The sequence below is a fragment of the Hyaena hyaena genome, unplaced genomic scaffold (assembly GCF_003009895.1).
Source record: "Hyaena hyaena isolate Hyena2069 unplaced genomic scaffold, ASM300989v1 scaffold_1326, whole genome shotgun sequence".
Classification (NCBI taxonomy): domain Eukaryota; kingdom Metazoa; phylum Chordata; class Mammalia; order Carnivora; family Hyaenidae; genus Hyaena; species Hyaena hyaena.
The window spans coordinates 27,842-46,635 of NW_024081969.1; the positions used below are offsets into that span (position 1 = coordinate 27,842).

Sequence of the window (18,794 nt, forward strand, 5' to 3'; positions counted from 1 at the left end):
GGGCCGGGGGTCTGGGAGGGAGGTGGACAGGGCTCTGGGGTCCAGGCAGGGACGGGCCGGGTTCTGGGAGGGAGGTGGACAGGGCTCTGGGGTCCAGGCAGGGACGGGCCGCGGGTCTGGGAGGGAGGTGGACAGGGCTCTGGGGTCCCGGCGGGGGTGGCCGGGGTGTCCCGGGTGTGGGTCCGACAGCGGGATCTGGGAGGGCCGTGTCCCCCTCCCCAGTACCCACCTGCGCCCCCGTCCGCGCCCCCAGACAGCTCCCCAACATACCGTGCCGCCTGAGCGCTGCCATCGCGACCCCGCGACTCCCGCTTTACCCCCAAACCACCGGCTTCCAGGCCAGAGCAGCGCGGCGACGCTTCCGGATTCCGGCCTCTCTGCCCGCCCACAGCAACTGACGTGCCCAATCGGGACCCAGGGTCTTTCCTGCTGGATGCCAATCAGCCGCGTCCCGGCTGCGGGTTGGCTCTTGCGGAGCTGTGGGCGTGACCGAGGGCGCCGGTGCTTCGAGCATGCTCAGAGGAAAGTGCCTGAGTACCTGCGGGGCTGCGGGTTTGGCGCCGTAGGAGAAAGTCAGGAGATGCTGGCAGCTCCAGTCTCGTGTGAAGCCTATTAAACTATATCCTCTTCTCATTACCATTTAATCATCAATATTCAAATGAAAAGAGGGAAGGTTTTAATTTTTCCCGGTTTTATCTAAATGTAATTGAAATACAACGCAGTAAGTTTAGGGAGGAATTATGAGTAGGGGTTCAGGGGGAGGGGCTGTGAGGAGGGGTCACGGGAAGGAGTTCAGAGGGACGTGGTCATAGGGACTTAGCGGGAAGGGTCACGGAAGGTGGTCCGCAGGAGGGGTCAAGGGGAGAGGAGCCTCAGCGGGAGGGGCCCCTTGGTGCTGTGGCTCGGTGACCACCCAGGGTGTCGCCTGGGGTTCTGTGGCCCCACAGCAGGGGTGACGGTGCTGCAGGGGAGGGAGCCGTGCAGGCGTCGCTTATTGCCCACCCAGCACGGAGGTGTCCCTAGTTACCCCAGAACTAGGGCTGTGAAGGCCAAGGGGGAGAAGAGAGCCCCCGACTGCCTTGGGGAAGACCCCCACCCTGCCTGGTTCCCCTCCCCCACCGGCCCACTTCCCCCAGGTGAGTGTCTCCCCTGGGGGCCCCGTCCAACCCCACTGCACCCTCTCTGGGGCCTGGATTGATTGCGTTCTCCTCTTCTTGAATTTACCTCTTGGAAAATACATTCCCCGTTGTCTGTCCATGCAGGACACTGTTCAGGATGCTGCGGACAGGTCATGAACGGCCTGATGACGGCCGACCGGAAAGGATGAAGTGAGACACACAGCATGTCACACGTCACATAGACATGAGTGTGGGGCGCGGGGGGCTGGGAGCAGAGGGAGGAGGGCCGGGTGGTATCTGGGCAAAGTCATCAGCAGAAGGGAGGCAAATGTCCCGGAGACTCCTGGGAGGACCATGTCTGCAGTACGGCTGGGGGCGGGGGGCACAGGGACTGATGCCATCAGGCAGGGAAAAGGCCTCAGTGGTGGGGCAAGGCCCAGAGGGGATTTGCCACTTTGCGTTCTCAGCGAGGGAGGAAAACCATCGGCCCGCCAGAGCAGAGGCGTGAACTTCCCTGACATACGTCTCCCAGAGGGGCCTTGAGGAAGAGGGAGGCCACTGCAAGCCCATTGCCGTTAGAGGGGACTTGGTGGCCAGAGTCAGGGTGGCAGCATCCGGGCCAGTGGGGAGAAGTCCTCGGATTTCTGATCTATTTGACGACAGAGCAAACGAGATTTTCATGCCGTGTGGGCTCTGAAGAGGAGAGTGACACAGCTCCACGGTTTTGCTCGGGAAACTGCAAGGCTGGGGCCATACTGAGGAGATGGGGAGTGTCCACGAGGAGCATCCTTGGGTGGCGGCATGCGGGGTGGGACACGTGAGGTTCGAGACGCCCACTAGACACGGAAATGTAGGCATCAGTTAAAGGGCTGAATAGGACTTTCGAGTTCAGGAGACTGGTGAGTCTTGTCCAAACCCACACAGTGTCCAGCACCAGAGTGAACCCCGATGGGGCTCACCGTGACTCTGGGTGGTGATGCTCAACGTGGGCTCATTGTTGTGACAGAGGCACCACCGGGTGGGGATGTGGACAGTGGGGGTGTGTGGGGGGAGGCAGCATGTGTGAAGTCTCTGCACCTTCCCCTCAATTTTGATGTAACCCTGAAACTGCTCTAAGAAATAAAGTAAAACATGTTGGTACAGGAGGAGGGGATGTGTGCTGGAATCACGTCCTCGCTGAGGCTCCATCTTGAAATTGTCCTTCTCTTCGGCAATAACCCCCCCCCCCCGGAGTTCAAGCCCACTCTGGATGTGGTGGCTTTACAACAAAATCTTCCCAGAAACCAGAGTTTGCTCCTGCCCTGTCTAATGTCTCTCACACCCAGACTTGAAAGAATTGAGGACAATGTCAGCCTCCACGGCATCACGTGCAGCGTGTCTTCTACCGCCACCCTCACTGTACCTGTTCTTACGACAGAAGCCCACGTCACCGGTTCCCGCGCAGGCTGACCAGTGCGCACGTGCCACCTGGTGCTCTCCCTGAAGTGCCATCGGCCCCCGTGCAGAGCCCGAGCTGGGATCACAGAAGCTCCTCTCCGTCTCCCCCCACAGCCTGCCCAGGAAAACCACCTAAGGGTGTTCTCCCTGCCTTCACGTCTTCCCCGGCTCTCACTGGAATCCCCCCCAGGTATTTTAGACCGCGCTCCCCAACTCCACGTGTGCTTCCTCACTCCCGGCCCCTTCTATCTCTTCTTCTCATTGCAGTAAAAATGTCTTTAAAAATCTCACTGCCATTCACAACCTGTGAAAATAATCCAACACTTTTACATACTTAAGTACAGAACTGCATGATCGTGTCAATAGATGCAGAAAGGACATTTGACAAAATCCAACATTCGTTCATGATTTAAACTCTCATCAGACAAGCAACTGAGGGGGACTTCTTCAACTTGGTAAAGAGCATCCACGGAAACCCTGTGGCTAAGGTCACGTTATCCCTACAGTTAAAAGTGTCCCATCCAGGGGCACCTGGGTGGCTCAGTCGTTTGAGCGTCCGACTTTGGCTCAGGTCATGATCTCACGGTTCATGGGTTCGAGCCCCGCGCCAGGCTCTGTGCTGACAGTTCAGAGCCTGGAGCCTGTTTCAGATTCTGTGTCTCCCTCTCTCTCTGACCCTCCCCTGCTCACGCTGTCTCTCTCTCTCTCTCTCTCTCTCAGAAATAAATTACAAAAAAAAAAACATTAAAAAAAAAGTGTCCCATCAACACTCTCCCACATGGCCCCGGAGTCCTGGCTTGTGCAGGGAGACAAGGAAATAAAAGCTTTACGGATTGGGAAGGCAGAGATAAGACTGTTTCATCCACAGATGCCGTGACGGTCCGTGGAGAACAGCTTCCTTCTCCGCTCGAATGTGAGCAGGGATACAGGGTACAATTCAGGGGCCCGAAGAGGTTTTCCAGTCCCCGGACTCGTCCTCCTCCCGCTTCCACAGCACTCTGTCCCCTGCTCACTTCGTCCCCCTCTGGCTGGACAGAGCACCGAGGGCGGGCCGTCTATCCGCCTTTCCCTCCCCTCCGTCCCCGCCCCGCTCCCGGGCTCCTGCCTCTGGACTGATTTCCGTGGCACAGCCCCTGCATTCACCTGCTGGCGGCCCAAACCTGCAGCTCGGGCTTTCTAGAAGGTATAGGGGTTGCCTGGCCAGAGGAACCTGCCCTGGGTCAGCGGGGAAGCAACTGTCGGTCTGGGGGACGGAAATCAGAGGAACACATGTCCAGTCCTCCAAGCCGTGGTCAAGCAGTTCTGAGGTCATTCCAGAGAGCTCCCTCGGGGACCCCAGCCAGACGGAGCCCCTGACGTCTCCAGGGATGGCCGGCAAGATACCGTATGCTGTACCCTTCCCCTCCCCCCTGACGTGCTCTTTCCAGCTTCCTGGACGACCGGCCTCCCAGATAAACTACCTGCACCCAAGTCCATGTCTCAGGATCTGCTTGCGGGTGAACCTGGGGCAAAGTAACTCTGAACCTGACTGTGGCCTCCTCAGAGTTCTTCCCTGACACCCCACGCTGCATGAGCTGCCCTCTTTACCTTTCCCACCACACCCCTCATCTGTCCTTCTGAGAAGCAGTTGTAACTTGTAATGATGTTCCTGTGCGATTTTAAAAAGTGACCCCGTCCCTGGACCCCAAGCTCCATGCACCAGTGGCTGTTTCTCTGCCTCACGTATGGAGACGTGACAGACACTCAGCACATTGTCATTATTTGTGCTGTTGCTGTAGCATGAATGAATACATGAATCTCGAAAAGAGAAACGGTTGTGGACCAATATGGAGAGAAGGAAATTTTTTAGTTAAAAAATTGATGGAGAATCTAGCTTCTGGTAGAGGACTGGCACACACGATTCCTGGGTTTTTGACTGCAGAGATAAATTGCAACATGCTACAAACACTGCAGAGAAATGCGATTGTGGACAGGTTTCTCTGATTCATCTTGTGTCCACTCCCCTTGGCACCTGGAACTTTGCTGTCGAATAAAATGCAATGGATTAACAAGAGCGATCAGTTCTATGAAGAGGAACTCTGATGGAGACAGGGCTTTTGTCTCAAGACCTTGGAATTTCTGGAAAAGACTGGTTTGTCCCTAAGTATTTTTGTGTTCTTCCAGAACTGTTACAGCCCCACCCCCCCACCGGCTCCAGACCCCTTACCGCCAGGGGACGGAGCGGAGAACACGTGGCCTCCGGCTCCCTCGCCTGGACCCCTCGTGTGCCGGCCACCAGGGGCCGTCACGGCCGTGGGGGGCGTCCCCACGGGTCTGATGAAGGTCTGTGGAAACACGGCCAACGTGGCTCGGTTGTGCAGGTCGCTCCGGCTGCCGACGCAGCTTGCGCCGAGTTCGCCCTTGCTCCTCCCGCGGCCAGTGTCTTCTCTGCGCTGCTGAGAGCGAACGCACGGAGGCGGTCGGGCCCCGCGGATGGCGCTGCCCGCTCCGCACCCCGGCTTCCCAGCGCAGGGAAGGCGTCCCTGGCCGCCGGGCGCGGCTCCCGCACAGGACAGCGCGCCCCCGGGGGGGGGGGGGCGCCCGGCCGACGGCGGACGGAGCGGCGACAGTCCCCGGCCGGCGCCTGGAGCGCGCGTCCTCTCCCGCGTCCTCCCGGGCGCCGAGCCCACTTCGCCGGGGCGCGGGTCCGTCCGCGGGGTCCGGAGGGCGCGGGTCCGTCCGCGGGGTCCGGGGCGCGGGTGCGATCCGCGCGCCAACTTCGCGGCGCTCGGGCGCGGCCCGCGCGGGCGGCGCCGGAACCGCGGCAGCGCCGCGCGAGCGCCCCGCGTCGCCGGCCCTCGAGGGCGCCGGGCTGCGCCCCGCGCAACAGGTGGCGTCCGGGGCGTGGCCTGCGCGCCGGCGGGCGGGGCGGCCGGGGGCGCGGCGCTCGGGCCCCGGCTCCCCCGGGCGCGGGCCTGGCCCCTCCCCAGATGCCGCCGCGCGCCGGCCGCCCCCCAGCGCGCCGGGCCTCCCCGGGCGCCCAGTGCGCAGGCGCCGGCGGGGAGCTCCGACCGTGCGCCGGGCTCGAGCGCGGTCGGGGCGCGCGGCGGCGGCGGCGGCGGCGGCGGCGGCCCGGCTGACTGACGGACGGGCGGACGGACGGACCACGCGCCATGTCGCCCCGCTCCTGCTGAACTCTGAGCGCCCGAGGATGTCTGCGCTGAGGAAGGTGCGACCCAGCGGGGGCCGCGGGGCTGGGCTCTGCGCGGGGCGCGGGCAGGGACCCCGGGGCGGGCGCGGGGTCCCGGGCTGCGCGGGCGCGTCGCCGGCTGTGGCCCCGGGCGCTCTCCCGGGCTGCGGGTGCGCTGCGGGCGCCGCGGAGGCGGGACGGGCTGGGGGAGACCGCGGGGCGGGGGCGAGGGCGCGGGGCGCGGGGCGCCGCTGCCCGGGGCCGGGGCGGCTCGGAGGGGGCCCCGAGCCCGGGCTGCGCCTGCGAGGGGCGCGCACCCGGCGGGGCGGAGGGACCACTCCTGCCGGGTCGCGGCGGCTGCGGCGCGGGGAGGGGGTGGCCGCCGCCCCGCTCTTCAAGTGGGAGCGCGAGCACCGGGCTTTTTTCGGGGCGGTTGCTAAGCGCGGAGCTCCCGGCGCAGGGTTTTGTAACCAAGCCTCCCCCGGCAGCGGCTGTTGCTGTTCTCGGCTCGCTCGCTAACGATCGCAGAGAAATAATGAGGATGTAATTATTGCATCCTGCGCTGCCAGGGGTGGGGGCGGCAGGCACGGGCGCTGCGTGAGCGGGCAGGTGGGGCCGCGCTGGGGAGTGCGCCCCAGCCCACCTGGCCGCCCTTCGTGCGCGCATTGCGCCCAGAGGCTCGGGGCCAGCTGGACGGGGGACCTGGGGTGGGGGGGGGGAAGGTTAGGGGAAAGAGTTAGGAGAGGTCGGGAGGGGGCCCCCAGGCAGAGTGTCTCAGAGGTCAAGGAGGTCTGTAGATGGAGACGGCCCACGTGCAAAGGGGAGAGGGTGCGGGTGGAGAGAGAACAGGGCCCAAGTGGAGGCAGGAGCGATCTGTGGGTGGAGAGGGGAGAGGGCACAGGTGGAGAGGGCGCACGTGGCGATGGCAGGGGGCGCAGGTGGAGGGCGCAGAGCCTGTGGGTGGTCGGAGATCTGCAGGTGGCGAGAGCGGAGGTCTGTGGGTGGAGAGGGGAGAGGGCACAGGTGGAGAGGGCGCACGTGGCGATGGCAGGGGGCGCAGGTGGAGGGGGCAGAGCCTGTGGGTGGTTGGAGATCTGCATGGGAAACTCCAAGCAGCCACTCTTCGTTTGGCTCTTCCCCACTTGTCAGCTGCTGTGATCCCAGCCGCCTGTGGTCTCTTCTGCCTAACGAATGGCGATCCGGCTAGGGCTTGGAATTGGGAATTCGTGACTTCTCAGCCTGGGCTGTCTTGTATACATCACAAAGCAAGCGATGGGTAGCAGCGAAACCTTCGTCGGTGGTGTTAATGCTGCCGGCAAGGGCTGGTGTGGTTTTGCTCGGAATGTACAGCTCGGAACGTAAACTCAGTGTTTTGTCCCCTTGGAAGCCAAGGCAGGGAGCTCAGAGGACTTCAGACAAGGACTTTTTTTGGGGTCTCATTCCTGGGGTCTTGGGCTTTTGCTGGCAGTGTGCCCTTGGGGAGCACGGCATGTGGTTGGAACTCGGGGACCTGGTACTTATTTACAGATGGTGCATTAGTTATATTAGTGACTGGAGAATCCCAGACTCCCAGCACAGCCTAGGGGAGTCCATGCACCTCCTCCAGGGGGGACTCTCTTCCTCCAGTCACAAGGCTGACGTCACACACACCCCCTCTCCCCACTTTGGAAGAAGCAACATTTACATGTAGGTTCATATGCCTTACAATGCTATTTTCATTTTTCTTCCTAAATATTCTCAGGGTCAGGTGATAGGTAGTAACCGAGGCAAAAAATGGTGAATTGATGAAAAACTGGTGATTGTTGGCAGGTCAGGTTGTTATTCTTGTGTTCAAAAAATGCCATTAATCAGGGTTTTCCAGTAGCCAAATTGTCTTGTGCAGGCACCGGGTGACTCACAGACTTGGCTCCCACAGTAATTGTGGAGCGTGTGTACCGTGTCCTTTTCGATGATGTGACTTTTTCATTGCTTGGAGGAGAACAAATTGGAATATTTTATGCCCCACATCTGAGAACATGACTAGCCGTCAGCGGGGAATACGGTCTGCTCGGGCACATCTGGGCAAAGTACAGACCTAATGAACGAAAACAGAGGAGGAGGTCTTGTCCCAGAACACGCTGCCTTTTTCTAGAGCGCTGAGGGTGTCCTGTCCAGCTTGAGGATGTGTGTGAGGTGTGCTTCACTCTCACCCATCACCTGCCGGGGGAGTCCCAGTCTGTGTTTGTGAGCCCCTCTGCCCCTTCGTGAACTCTCCTCCTGAAACCCTCTGTTCTGGGTGGAGAAGTCCATAGGCCTTGAGGGACTTCCTCTAGTGAGGTCACAGCTGCAGGGTCACCGTAGGTTACAGGGTACGCCGGGGGGCCAAACAGACACTACCCCAAGGGGTAGCCCAGGTACTACAGAGTGATTCAAACCAGCATTTTCTCACCACAAAGATGTTTGGTCAGAAAAGCTTTCTAAGCCAACTTTTCATTCTCTTAATTATGTATTCCCTTCCCTTCCAAGAAACTTGGTTCTTACACTGGAGTTGTCCAGAGCGGTCCTGCTCAAGACAGAAGGAAACATGTCTTCATTCGCCGCTGGCTTGGCATGGCTGATGTCCTGGTGACTTAGATGAATTCATAAGGGTTTAATTTTATAGCATTCAGGAAACTTTGCATTATATCTCCCCAGGGACAACAATATGTCCTTCTATGGCAATCTCTTATTTTTGCCACTTTGTTTTTGAAATTGGGGGAAATTCCAAATTAAATATTAAAAGCAAAAACATACTTTGCAACATTTGTGCCCCATTGGATTCCAGATGCCCAGAATCACACCAGTTCTGAAACAAAATGGTTCTCATATGATTAATATCATTAGAGGTTCTCTTATGTCTGGTTTTAGCAGACTATCTTCCATCCTGTGCCCACATGAGGAAGAAATGCTGTCATTCTCATATGAATCTATGTGAGGAAGAAGTTGAGTGATGAATACTTTGAGTATAGATTTTTAAAGACAAACTAATTTAAAGTATTATTTATTGATCCTTGGAATGGATATGCCAGGGTCATTCATTGGATACAATAAAAATAACTATGATTCATCATTTTGGACAGATGGGAGTCTCTTTAGAGCACTGCTGGCATGTTGGTTATAAGAGAACTACAGGCTCCCATACAGGAAGTTAGTGGGCAGAACACTCTGTGAACCTGCGAATCCTCCTTCGTCCATCGCGGTTTTATGGACGTGTCCTCTGTGTCCTCTCGCCGCGGTCCTAGCTGAACACCAACTCCTCGCGTGTGTGTGGCCGTTCGGCAGCTACTTGTGAGAACAGCGAATGGGCCTGGTGCTCTGGCTTCGTTCGCGGCCAGAACAGTCACGTGTAGACAGCTGGGCCCTGCGCTTTGGGCGAAGAGGCTGGGGCCGCAGGGCGTGCGGCTGCCCTCCCGAATCTGCCTGGGGAAGAGCACTTCGCTTTCCCGCCCCCGCCTCCCTGTGCTTCCTGCCAGGGCCGGGGCACAGACGTCCGCATCCGTCTCCTCGGCTAGGCAGGTGGACGTCGTGTGTGAGACCCTGTTCTTCTCTGTGACTGCCATTCCTGTGGGCTCTGGCTTCACCGGCGTTGAAAACGGTGCTGGCGGTGAGCCTCGCGTGGGCCCCTTGGCTTCTCCTAACTTCCAGCCCTGGAGGGGCGCCTGCCCGTTTCTCTGGCTGTTTGGACAGTTCCCACCAAGTGTTTCAGAGAAGTGTCTCCCCCGCCAGTGGTTGCCAGGAGACATCCAAGCCAGTGTCTGTCACGTTGGACCTTGAGCTCTCTTTCTGGGTGAATCTTGAAGGAGATAAACTCTCTAGACCAGCTTCCGTTGCACTTGCCATTCAGTGTGAATTCACCCTTCAGTGAGATTGCCCATTTCCTTTGGAGGGTCCCCCGTGCCCACTTTGAGGGCTTGGCTGGGGTGGTCTGCCCTCTGTTTAGATGTGGGTTCCCTGTGGCCTAAAGGAAGTCACAGCCCCAGCCCTGCCTCCGGAGTAAGAGCATCCCTGTGGAACTTGACCTTTCCTTTGAGCCCAGAACTGGCGTATGCATCGTGAAGAATGGGAAGCTTTAGGAAGTCAAGCCAAAATCATGAGAGGCCTGGAGTCCATGCCTCCAGTCACAACCTGGGAAGGGGGGGGCTCTCTGCAGAGGAAGCCACCTCGCAGGGGATGCTGGTCTGGGGAGGACAGCAGGGCTCTGGCTGTGGATGGAGACCACTTGGTCTCAAGAACATATTGTGCCTGAAGTGTCATTCTTGCCTGATATTCAGTTATATAAACCAAGAAATCTACCCCAGTTTGAATTGGGTTTTCTGTCCCTGACTACAGGATGAGATGTGAGGATTTTTTAGTTTCTCCAAAAATGTCCACGTTAAAGCTTTCCTTGTGCGGTAAGATTGGTCCATCTTAAGGTGATATTTTTGTCTGATTGACCCTTTCGTGTGTATCCACGGGCAAAAAAAAATCTTTGCTAAAGAGGAGTAAGCATTTTCAGTCAGCCCACCCATAAAATTGCAGCAAGTACTCTAAAAAGTCACTTTAGAAGTGTAATTGTTCACAATCTTTGAGATGATGTACATACTCCACACAAAAATAAAATTACTGAAATGATCGCCTTAGGGTCCGTAGAGAATATAAACTGGGCAAATGAGCTCATCCTCTTGTGTTTAAGGAAAATTTGTCCTGCTGATTTTGCTTGGCGCCGGCCGACAGGACCCACGTTGGCAGCGTTCTCGGCGGTGAAGAACGCAGGCTCCGGAGACACGCCCGCTGGGCAGCCCGGGGCAGTTGATTTGACCTCAGTCTATGCCAGTCCCTTGTCCCTAAGGGAGGGACAGATACAAATAACTCTGTAGGAGTGTCCTGAGGTTTAAAGAAATTGATGGTTGTACAGCATATAGAATGGCGCACCGTAAATGCTCAGTGAGTGTTGACTGTTTGCATCATGAAGTCAAAGTGGGGCCCAGTTTGCACCATCCTACGCTGGGCGCAATTAAGTGACCCTCTGAGTTCCCATAACCTCAGTATTTATGATTTCTACTCTTACTCATGTACCTATTTTGCTACCTATTTCAAAATGTTTTCATCCAACTTAACTACAAAGGACAAGGCTAAAAATACTAATCTATGATTAGAGCAAACAAATGTGGCAACCATGAAGATTCATATGATTCTTTGGGCATAAAATTTGAGTGAGTTTCCTCTTTTTCAAGTCAAGGAAACCCAGAAAATACAGGCCCTCACTTGATCACCTTATGGGCTGGACTTGACATACTTGTTTTTCAATGAAGAAAATACTGTCCTTAGTGCTAAAGCAAGATGTTCTCGTGGTAGACTTTATTGAAAGGGTTTGAGGTTGAATCAGAAGTAAGAGGTGTACGGATACAGAGGTGTCTTCATGGGTGCGTCTTGCAGTAGACCTTGAAGGACATGGAAAGCAGAAGGTACGGACCTGACCTACAGGAGGGCACAGTGACCTCCACCGGTACTGCCACACTGTCTCCAAGGCCAGAGGAGAGGTGTGGGTTCACGAGGCACGTCTGCAGACTTGCCTCATGCCCTGATCTGCTATAGTTTCGAGCTTGTGTGTTGTCTATCATGTGGACAGCCCAGGTTTCTTAGCTCTTCCATATCTTCACATTTCTACGTGCTTCCGTAGACATGCCCAGTAAACCTGCCTTAGTTAAAGACAAGTGGCTGTGTTGTCCGAAAGTGACCCCAGGTGAATGGGGTCATTGTGGGTATTGGGTCCCCAATCCCAAGACCGCTTCCTGTCTCTGTCCTCCACCCACACTTTGGGGAACGGCACTCAGTCTCCACGTAAGAGCTTGGAAGCCATTGTAGTAAGTTTCCGACCCTCCGACATCACTAGGTAACTCTCCCTGTGCACCTACTATTGTGGTAAATCTCAGAGGGACTGTGATTAACCCTTTACTTCTCTTCCCCTTTCAGATGATAACTTCTGAGGGAGGAGGCTGGTCTTCTGCGTCCTTGCAGCCCATCTGTCTAGCTATGTGTGCCGGTGCCTCATGAGGCAACGAGGGGTCCTAGCCTGGCACAAAGGATGTCCCAGATCTGCCCTTCTGTTTGTTCCTCTTCCTTTGTCCTCGTGGTTCCTTCCGTGGTGTTTGAGGCTCTGCTGTTCGATCCTGTCACTGCTTGGTTCCCTCTTTCCTAACATGACCATGAGCAGAATGACTCCAGGCGTCTGCCCACACGTGACCGTTGTTTCTTGGTGTGCCGTCCTCGCTTTACCCTTTCAGACACCCCCCCCCCACCACTGACGGGCTCCCCAGTCCTGTGACGCCAGAAGCAGGTCATCCTGTGGTTCTTGGTGCCTCTCTCAGGATTATTTCATGGAAGAGCAGGATTTGTGTTCCTGATACTCCCATGTGTCAGCTGCCAAGTGCTGTCCGTGGTGTGGAGGAGAAGCAGTGCGGGGGGGGGGGGGGGGGTGTCTGGACCCCCTCCTTCCCCCCAGTTACCAGAGAGTTTTAGGTCCTGTTGCTCAATAGATATTTGAGTATGTGAATCCACGAGCAGTTCCCTGCTTGGCAGCCTGCAGGAGAGGCTCCTCACTCACGTTCCTACCCGGTCCGTCGCGCGGGGGAGGGGGGGGTGAGGATGACCGAGGTGGGGAACTTACAGACACGTCTGCAGATTCTTTACCTTTTTCATTTGGTTGAAAAAATGAAGCTTTAGGCTCTTCAAAAATAATTTCCATTTTTCTGACATTCTTTGTAATTGGCAGTTTCTGAACAAAACTTTTGAGTGCTTGCTTGCTAACTCATAGGTGTAGAATATATAGTGTGATAACTTAGAGATTTTCATAAACAGTTGAAAGTTGTTTCTTCAAACTTCCATTGCGGCCATTTTCGCATAGCATTCCTGGGTGTATGATCTAATGTTCTGGGTTATCACTGTGATTAGATTCAAAAGTTTTATTTTTGTTGCGAAAGATGGATTGTATTTTGAGCAACCAAACAGTATTTTTAGTGTTCACTTGTTTCTCTAATATTGTGTTAACAGCGACACACTCATTTGAAACAGAAGCTCCTTTTGTGTATAACTAGTCCAGCAGTTTTAGTTCTGGGAACATATCCTAAGAAAATAGTCATGAATTTATGGGAAATTGGCTAAGTGATGTTCACTCCAGCTTTGTTTCATAGTCAAATATGGAAAACAGGAATACTACGACGTTAGATAGAGTAGCTATGTTCCAGCCGCGGGACAGAAAAGTGAGAAAGTCAGTCAAGAGGAAAGTGAGCACTTGGGACGACAGAAAGGTGTCCTTGGCACGTCCGGTGAAGAAAGTGGATCGGGAGTAGTGAGGACACCTTCGCCCCATGTCTCTGAAGGTCCCTGGCCGCAGCAGAGAAGAAGGGTGGGAAGTACACAGAGCGGCCGGGGTGGGGAGGGGCGCCTCACCCCTTCTCAGCTCCGGTGTAGGCGCCAGGTGCTGCTGCCCATGGGGGTCTACACCGCAGACCCCGCCCGACCCAGCAAGCCTCTGCGTCCCCACCCTCACCGCCCCGCCGGTCCGGGCCGGACCCTGGCATTGGGTCCCCCACACGGCCCCCGCCTGGGTGCTCCTGGGACCTGGCAGTCATCCCTCCCCTCTGCCCCTGCGCTTCCAGACCCTGCGGTCCTCCGTCCCTGCGCAGCCCCCGGTCCCGTGCTCTTTGTGCGCCCAGACTCTGCGGTCATCCGTCCCCCACGCTCCCCGGACTGGCGGTCACCCCTCTTCGCGCAGCACCCTGTCTGAGAGTCCTCACCCCTACTTCCCATCCACGTGCTGCAGTCGCTTCTTTATTTTGTGGCATTTGTCCCCGCCAGTGACAACCAGCAGTGCCGAACCCGTGCCGAGCGCGTGACCCACTTACCGGGTCTTCCCCTGCTCTGGCCCCCCGAGGTCGGAGCACTAGCACCCGCACGTGGTGCACGAGGAGACCCGTGGCGCCCTCCCCGTGTGCCTCTGCTGGAATAGCAGCTCTGCCAGGGGCCGGGGTGTGTGAGGGACAGGGTCCTGGGGTGAGGGGACAGAGGTGTGGGGTGAGGGACAGGGTTGTGGTGTGAGGGGGAAGGGATGTCTGAGGAGACAGGGTTGTGATTTGAGGGACAGGGTTGTGTGAGGGATGGGTGTGAGGGAATGGGGTTGTGGGGTGAGGGGACAGGGTCACAGCGTGAGGGGACAGAGTGGTGTGGGGGGCGGAGTCGCAGGGTGAGGATGCAGAGTTGTGGTGTGAGGGTGTAGGGTTGTCATGTGAGGGGACAGGGTCGAGGTGTGCGGGGCCTGGGTGGTGTGAGGCGGCGGGGTTGCAGGGAGAGGGAACAGCGTTGTGGGGGTGTGAGGGGACAGGGTTGAGGTGCGAGGGGACAGGGTCCTGTGAATTTTGGTCACCGCAGTGTACCGAGTCCCTAATGTGCACTGTCCCCTGCTGCTTCCTCCGTGTTCGCTGGTGGGTGAATACTGATCAGAGCCCTGACTGTCATCTGTGATGCCACCTGGGTTGATGGCCTCTTGGTTTCTTTTTCTGATTGTATTGGAGTGTTTGGCCTCGGGTGGCGGTCCCACACAGAATGACAAACAGGACATGTGTCCCTCTTGTCACAAGGGGTGGTGGGCGGTATGTCACCAGGGATCCTGCTTTGTCCCCATCCTGCTCGGGGTCTTCACTGCGCGGGTCTGAGCCCGCGTGGTGCAGGTGGCCGTCACTCCCAGCTGTGACCACGGCCGGAGGAAGGGCAGCGCTGGTACCTGTCGGGGACCCCGCCAGCTGCTGTCACAAAGCGACGGCGTTCGCTAGTGCTGTGGCAGTGTGGCTTCTAGCTCCGGTCAGGTCAGAACGGGGTTCCGGGTGAGCGAGTGCTTTCTCCAGACTGGCATCCTGGACCCAGGTTCTCGCCGTGGCTCTGCCGTCCTCACTCGAGGACGTCCCTGTCCCTCACTCCAGGGTCCCTGTGTTCATGTAACCGGGAGAGGGAGGGCAGGGCCTCGACTGCTTGCCACTTCTCTTCCCCTGGGCGGCTGTCATCTGTCGTGTCACCTGCAAGGTGGGTGGTGGGCGCAGAGCCCTGTGGGCGCAGGGACAGGAGGGAGTGTTTGTGATCAGCGGACCACTCCCGAGACCCCTCCCTTGCTCCATCTTCTGACTGAAGAGACCTTGCCTCGAGGGTCTCTGGAAGATTTGACATCTCCTCCCAGCCACTCTGGACCAGTCACTGGAGAGGATGACGGGTCCATCACTTGCATTTACATCAACCCTCTGCCCTGGGGGCTGCACCTGGCTGCCCTGACGTTAGTGGGGGGAAGTGGGGGGTGTAGAGCTGGCTTCCCCCAGAAACCAGGAAGGGGGGCAGCTGCCCTGCCTTCTACGCACAGCCTCTAATACTCCGCTCTTCCGACTTGATAACTTCTCCACGTAACACTGCGTAGTTGAATAGTGTCCTAGAGGAATTCTTGATGCAGCCATCCAGTAAAGGATTGCAAGGAGAGAACGACAGGCTCCCTGTGAGAAGCCGCTAACACCACAGGACCTTGCCCGTCATTGGTCAGTGATCATATGTTCATTCAACAGTAGATTTTTCCCGTTAGAGTTCTCGGCTCTCAAGTACCAGAAATAACCCCCTGCTAATTTAAGCAGGACAGAACCCACTGGAAGGACCTAGACCTGTTTACAGAACTAAGGAAAGCTGACGAGCGGGCTTCAGGAAGACAGGCACCTTGGCTGCTCGCTGGCGGGATCTGTGGGACCCCATCACAGCCTCAGTTGTCAGGATGGAACTTGGTGTAGCTGGCTTACCCCGGGGCACGTGCAGCCACCTGGATCGGGATGGCCGTGGACCGTGCGGAACATCGGCCGGGCAAACGCGCCCTGTCCTGTTCTTTGCTCCAAGGAGAAGACCTGGCCGTTCTCCATAAATCACTGGAGTCCGGACCAGAGGACATGAGACACCTAAGATCTTGTAGCGCTTGCGGCACATCTTAGATAGCTAGTACACCTGTAGCTCGGGTCGAATGAGGGGCCACAGTGTGATCACGCGAGCAGTGTCACTAAGGGCGACCTGTGTTATTAATTGTCAGCAGTGCACGGTCTCTTCCTGCGGCTCTGCCTGTGAGCTTTTGTTCCAGTGCCTTAGAATCTCCCTCTGTTTTAGATCTAGGATAACGGTTGGAAGGTATGCGGTGTTTTCTCCGGGAGCGAGAGCAGGCAGAACCCAGGGGCCAGTGTCGTCTTGTCAAACTCAGTATCGTGTTTCCTTGGCCGCCAGATGCTATTACCTCTTGTTGTATTTATTCCACCTTTTGAAACTTCTCTCCTATGATATAGGTTCTCCTCTCCCATAGCTGATGGAGAAATTGGAGGCTAGCTGGGTGACATTCATACATTTTCTTTTCTTTTTCCAGTCACTGGATATTTAGGGTAAATATTTAGAAATTATAGAGAAGCACAAATTAATGATTCAAAAGTTACCAATAATTCCATAACCTAGAAACAATCATTGTTTTTATCTTAAATGCTTCCCTCCCATCTTATTATTTTTAACCTTATTTTTTCCAAGTTTATTTATTTTGAGAGAGAGAGAGAAAGAGAGAGGGAGGAGTAGAGACAGAGTCGGTGGGGGAGGGGCAAAGAGAAAGAGAGAGAATGAAAGAGAGAGAATGAATCCCAGGCAGGCTCTGTGCTGTCAGCATAGAGCCCTGCTGTGGGGCTCAAACTCATGAACTGTGCGATCATGACCTGAGCCAAGATCAAGAGTCAGACGCTCAACCCACTGAGCCACCCAGGTGTACCATCTTACTGTTTTTTAAACCAAAATTGGGAACTGTGGTGTGTTTTTCACTTCATATTCTTTTCCGAGAATGTGCCCATATTTTCAAAACATGTTTTGAGTTGATTTTATTTGAAGTGTAATAATCCAGTGTGTGGCGTTATTCAGATATTCTCCTGTTAAGTGGCTTCCCAAAATTTTTGGCCATTATGTTGAAGTTGATAGCTATTCTGATATTTTCTGGAAACCTAGGTAATTTTTCTTTAGTAAATTCCCAGAACAAGAGTGATTAGATACAAGGGTGTATCTAGTTGATTCGGGCTGCTGCGACAGATCCCACAAGTTGATGCTTTAAGACAGCACATGTGTGTCCTGTCGCGGTTCTGGGACCAGAAGTTCGAAATTGAGACATCTCCGAGCTGTGCTCCCTGCACAGTGTCTAGGGGAGGCCTTTCTGGCTCCTCCATCTCCTGAGAGATGATGGGGGTGTTCAGCGGCTTGTGGCCCCCTCACTCCGGTCTCCGCCTCTGTCTTCATGTGGCTTCTTGTCTGTGTCTCCTGGCCCTCTCCAGTCTCTCTCTCTGAGGGACTCTTGTCATTGGCTCTGGGACCCACCCAGATGACCCAGGAATATTGCCTCATCTTAGGGTCCCCAGTGTAATCACGCCCTCAGAGATGTTCTTTCCAAACGAGGGCAGGCTAGTAAATTCCAGCCATTGGAATGGTTGTCCCTGATCGGGGGGGTGGCTTGTCACAGTGGGCACAAATGGTTCTTAGCAAGTGCCAAGGAGCCCCCTCCCTGCAGAACGGAGCATCCCCGCCAGTGCCGGCAGGCGTGCTCGCCACATTCTGGAGAAAGGGGCTAAGTGCGTGCCGACTGTGGCTCAGGACAGGGGCATGCAAGTTTAAGGGCAATAAGAGCCAAGGAAAGGAACATCAGGAAAGTTCTGTGCTCACCATGCTGAGCTTGGTAGCACGTTGATCTCATCCTTAATGGGATAATATCCTTTATATATAAAGATTATTTTCATGGGTGCATTAGAATGGACAAGGATTAGGCAGGAAATTAATAAAGAAGTCAATGGTTAGTCAATAAGCATTCGAGAATGGCCAAACTCCCTGATAAAAGGTCACAAAGAGGTAAAATTAAAAATCACTCTTTTAAACTTATGAAGTAGATTATTGTTTTAAAAATAATTAATGGTCACACATTTTCAATATTTGATTATCAGGGATCTGAGCATGAGCCCATTAGTTTGTATGCCTTCAACTTTCCCAAAATGCACCCGCGGGGCATTTTTATCTGCCAAGTGCGCAGTCCTTAATGCTCGCTTTGCCTGCGCGCCACAGCTGATCAGAGAACACTGTGTTCTGACTTTATAATGAAATGTAGATTTCCTGTTTCAAAAGCCTTAATGGGATAGCATTTTTTTTTTAAAGAAGAATTCAAGCTGGCTAAATTTAGTGTCTGAAAAATGTCCAGCCCTAAAATAGACCTTTTCTGAACTGTCGGCTGGGCTGCACTGTCTTGATGGACAGGATGAGCTGACGGAGGTGCTGGAGCCTCGGCCGGCAGACGGCCCGGCCCCAGCGCCCTGGGAAGGCCCGTCTGCTGGGCAGGCTTGCCCCTTCCGAGAGTTTGTGACACAAATGTCTGGTGGGATGCCAGCTCCCGACTGGTTCTGATTCCCGTCCAGGGGCCTCTCCCTTGCCCAGTCCGGGGTCCTCCCTGCCCGTCCTTGCTACTTTCTCTTGTGAAGACTTTTAAAAATGGTCTATAAGGTTTAAAAAACGTAAAGCTCTTTTCTGTGTTTCCTGCCTCTTTCCTGATGTTTATGGTAAGTTTAAAATTCTGCTTCATCTGACATTCTTGAGCTTCTTGTATTTCTTCCTGATGCCCTTCACTCACTGGCCCTCCTTTGTGAAAGGCTTTGTCTTCGAGTCGCGCGCTGCGGTCGGAGAGGAGGGTGAGGCCGGTCCTTGCCCTCCAGAGGCCTCTGGTCTGGTGGGAGCCATGGAAACGGTACAACACATACAACTGGCCCTTGAACGGCACTCAGCAGGGGCGTCTGGTGCAGGGACCCCAGGGCTCAGGTGCGCAGGGCCGCCGGGCATCTGGCTGGGACGCGTCTGGTGTGGCCGGGAATCTGGGCTGAGGCTGCAGGTGTGCCCGGAGGGGTGCCTCCTGCCAGTCTTCCTGCTTTCGTGCTCTGGGCCCGTTCGTTCAGCAAGAAAGAAACACAGCGGATGCCACCGTAAGGGTGACTGGGTCTCCTTTT

General features: G+C 55.6%; 1 protein-coding gene and 1 long non-coding RNA gene across 2 annotated transcripts in view; one reads left to right on the forward strand and one right to left on the reverse strand.

Moving 5' to 3' along the window:
* Positions 1 to 366, reverse strand: part of LOC120225137 (glutamate-rich protein 1-like) — a 27,252-nt gene extending 26,886 nt beyond the window's left edge. The window contains exon 1 of the mRNA XM_039223360.1: positions 271 to 366. Coding sequence (XP_039079291.1) covers positions 271 to 292 — 22 coding nt within the window. The 5' untranslated portion in view covers positions 293 to 366. The remainder of the gene's footprint in view (positions 1 to 270) is intronic.
* A 5,323-nt stretch (positions 367 to 5,689) lies between these two features.
* The window catches only part of LOC120225138, a 239,938-nt gene continuing 226,833 nt past the window's right edge, over positions 5,690 to 18,794 (forward strand). The window contains exon 1 of the long non-coding RNA XR_005526743.1: positions 5,690 to 5,763. This is a non-coding gene — a long non-coding RNA (uncharacterized LOC120225138). The remainder of the gene's footprint in view (positions 5,764 to 18,794) is intronic.